At 33.3% G+C, this 4,082-nt stretch overlaps 1 protein-coding gene across 1 annotated transcript; it reads left to right on the plus strand.

The window, feature by feature from the left end:
* Positions 1–2,196: 2,196 nt before the first annotated feature.
* LOC134585856 (olfactory receptor 6N1-like) lies at positions 2,197–3,153 on the plus strand. Its single transcript, XM_063441335.1, has one exon. The coding sequence runs from the start codon at positions 2,197–2,199 to the stop codon at positions 3,151–3,153; it is 957 nt and encodes a 318-aa protein (XP_063297405.1).
* Positions 3,154–4,082: the final 929 nt, after the last annotated feature.

Below are 4,082 nucleotides of genomic sequence, written 5' to 3' on the forward strand. Positions count from 1 at the left end.
TCCAGTAAAACTTTGACTAAGGTGCTCTTGGTCCTAGAACTACCAGTGCTTTTTGGAAGGATGACAGAGGAGGTGGCAAGGCATCCAATGATACCAAGGACTCAAAGGAGCTCCATGTACCAACTGAAAGCACCATCATTTAAGGTGAAATTATCTGCTCATGTACAGACACCAAGAGATGTGGCAACTGTTGAGGTCCCATGTATAAGAGTGTTGCCATGATGGGGTTAATTCTCATTCCTGGGCTGCCATACAGTCTCAAAGGCAACATATGCCCAACAAACCAATTTGACAAATTTCAATATGCAAAAATGGAAAAGGGGAAACCCTTATATTTGACCTTGTAAGTTTACAAAACACCATAAAACCTGTACATCGGGGATACTGCTGTACTCATGACATGTCAAGCAGAACTAGGAAAAGAAAAGGAAGTGATTTAATTTCTCATTTTCTATTCATATAAAATTAAGTTTTATATGCAAATATTAGATGTGAAATGAAAGCCCTGTTTCTCCTGAACAAAATTATATATAATAAGTGTGTGCATTTAATATGAAAGCAGTAAATTATGGTTGAACAGACGTATAGCTCAAATTCCAGGTTTTGTTTTGATTTTGGTTTTTATCACAACTTGTAAAATTGCCTCCATCCTTAAGAAAGGTATCAGTGCCCATATTGTTGTACTGTATTTTATCTTGTTTTTTCGGAATAAACCCTCGGGAGCAGAAGTGCACCATCATATTAACCCTATTCATAAGCTACAGGTTATGAAAGAGTCATCCCAATTGCAATTTTACATGGAAAACATAAAACTAATTTATCAAATTAAATGTCTGGGGAAAAAAACTTGTAGACAAAGGTAGTGAAAACAAATTGCAAACAACCTTTGAATTTGCCAGACTTCAGATTTAATTGATATAAATTGTTTTGAGTAATGTATTTTTTTCTCAATGCTCATCCACTAAGCCCACAAGATTAGATAATGTTCTTTATAACATAGAAACATAGAAACATAATTTATACTGAAAATTGGTGGATGGCCTTTTTGTAAGCAAATGTGGTTCTCTGGGGATTAATCTGACAAAACCCTAACTGTTCCTTCTCCAAAACTTTATCCAGGCCTTATATTGGGTTTATTGTGCTTTATGTTAATAATCCTCTTTAAGAAACTAAAAGACCTTCCATATTCAAAATGATATAATGTCAAACCATATGACATACAGTGGCAGCTTTTATACAACCATAATCTGTTTTGTGATGTCACAGCAATTTATTAATTTAATAGATTTATAGAATCATGATTTTATTTATTTATTTTATATATATATATATATATATATATATATATATATATATATATGTATATAATTTGCAGACTTTTTTGTATATCTAATCGTTTAAGTATTTTGTGATGATCAGTAGAGAAAAGCTCAATTAAGGCCTCAATTAAATATTTTTTAATAAGCTTTTTCAAATGAATTAATATATTTGGATACACTTTTTAAATTATTTTTTTCTAAATATTAAAATATAAAAAATATTATTTTTCAAATATTTTATTATATTTTAAATAAATATCAGTATATCAAAATAATCAAAATATTAAAGTAGTTATAAAAAAAATGTAAAAAAACACATAATTTTAAAAGCTTATGGAAAAACATTCAGTTGAGGCCTAAATACACAATAACAGAAGAAATCTGCAACAATAATATATACAATTATCTAGGGTCTGAAAGCTTGTATGCGGCATTGTACATGTAGAAACATTGGTTATAATTAGAGGTTCAATATAACACACATTTCTGCTTACTGTGCACGTTTTGTGGCATGCTAGTTTCCTATTTATATGTGTAAGTTTAGGCATGGAGATTAGTATATGTAAATCCTTTGTGATATCACTTTACAGAATTCTCTAGGGTGGCAACACATTTCTGCTAAGAGTATTTATAATGATCTTCCCCTACAGGTGAGAGTCACCTGTAAGCTGGGCGACATTGTAAGTGTTACCAGATAGCTCTAGCCCAAACATCTTCCGTTATCCAAGTTTATTAGTTAGGAGTTTAAAGAATGTCCTCTCAATGCCTTAGGATACAAGTTTAGATATCTCTTTCGTGAAGAGCAGATGCACGTCTGAAATTTGAATTTCACTTACTATAATAAATTAACGTTCTGTCTAAGAAGCAAGAAAGAGAAATGGAAAATTCATCCATGGTTGTTACAAGCTTTGAGCTTCTTTGGATCAAGGAGATAGAAATGTTTCAATATCTTTACTGCACATTATTTCTTGTGGTGTATTTATCTATCCTACTGATGAGTTCACTGGTTGTTTTTGTGGTTTGTACTGAAGAAAGCCTCCAGGAGCCCATGTATATTCTTGTATGTACCCTCGCTCTCAATGGAATGTTTGGGAGCTGTTCTTTTTTCCCAAAACTCATTTTTGATTTATTAACTTCATCAAACACAATCTCATATTTGAGCTGTCTCTCTCAGATTTACTTTCTGTTAAATTTTACTTGTTTTGAAATTTGTATATTTACACTCATGGCTGTCGATAGATACTTGGCTGTGTGCTATCCCCTCCAATATGTCATAATTATGACTAATGAGAAAACGTTAAAAATAATCACTGGACTTCTGGTTGCCACTTTTATGGGAGTGTTGGTAGCTGTACTTCTGTCTGCAAAACTCCGTCTTTGTGGAAGACAAATCCAAAATGTATTTTGTGATAATCCATCAATTGTCCTCCTTTCCTGTACTGATTCAACAGCAAATAATCTCTATGGAACAACTGTTACTGTTGTTTTCTTAACAATCACTTCCATAATTATTGGTTATACATACCTAAGAATATTTATTGTCTGCATTAAGCTCTCCAAAATGGTTCGTAACAAAGCAATGCACACTTTGATGACTCATTTGCTAAATTTCTGTATTTTTCTAACAGGCTTCATCTTTTCTTTTATTCGGTATAAACTAAATACTATTGACTTACCGCTTTCAGTACACTTTCTATTCACGATAAGTAGATTTGTCTTTCCTCCTTTTCTCAATCCACTAATCTATGGTTTAAGAACCAAAGCACTAAAAATAAAAATAGCTCATCACTTTTCAAAGACAAACGTGGAAAACAAATTTTTGGCATTTAAATAATTCCTACAGAATTTACGTTATGTTGCTAAATTATGTTTCAATTTAATAAAAGCTAATATTAAATGTTATCTTCCATATGTTTTCTGTCTATTGTATTTTAGGTCAGTAACATGACTTTGTGTATGTAGGTGTGGTGTGTATTAAAATGTCTGGTTTTAAAAAGTCTAGACCAGGGGTCAGCAACATATGGCACGTGTGCCATGCATGGCACTTGAGGTGCTTTTGCACGACACTCAAGGCTGCTAGTGACACACAGGCTCTGGCCTATCAGGAGTACCAGTGGTACTTCACTGTTAGATATACACAGAGCTGCAGAAGATGCCCCCACATAGCAATAGTACAAACAGCGCATCCACAAACACACACTTAATCCCCATAAACACAACACCAATCCACATACACGCACACAACTCTACAAGCAGTCTCTAACATGCAATGCCACAAGCAGCCCCACACATACAAACCACCAAACACACTATGTAACATATCATCCACATACGCAATTCCACAAGCAGCCCTCAGACAGCCTACATTCATATGTATCCTACACAATAGGACAATGCTAAGATTTTTGGAGATGAGGGTATGTAGATGCAATGTTTATTTTAGTCAAGAGACTCTAGATTTGAATCTCTGTAGCAATGTATGAATTTTTATTATAACTATTTTCTACAGTTTGATGACCATATTGCATGTATGTTCAAAATGACCTAACTTCATATACATATACTGTATACAGTCAAGGGAAAAAGAAAGTAGACCTTCTTTGAATTCTATGGTTTTATATATCAAGATATACTGACAATCATCTGTTCGAAGAAGACAAGTGCTTCCCAGGTATGGACATCTCAGCAAATTCACCCCAACATAAGACCGTGCAATGCTCAGAGAAATAGCAAAAAACCCAAGAGTTACATCTCAGATTCTAC

The sequence above is a fragment of the Pelobates fuscus genome, chromosome 1, assembly GCF_036172605.1.
Source record: "Pelobates fuscus isolate aPelFus1 chromosome 1, aPelFus1.pri, whole genome shotgun sequence".
Lineage (NCBI taxonomy): Eukaryota > Metazoa > Chordata > Amphibia > Anura > Pelobatidae > Pelobates > Pelobates fuscus.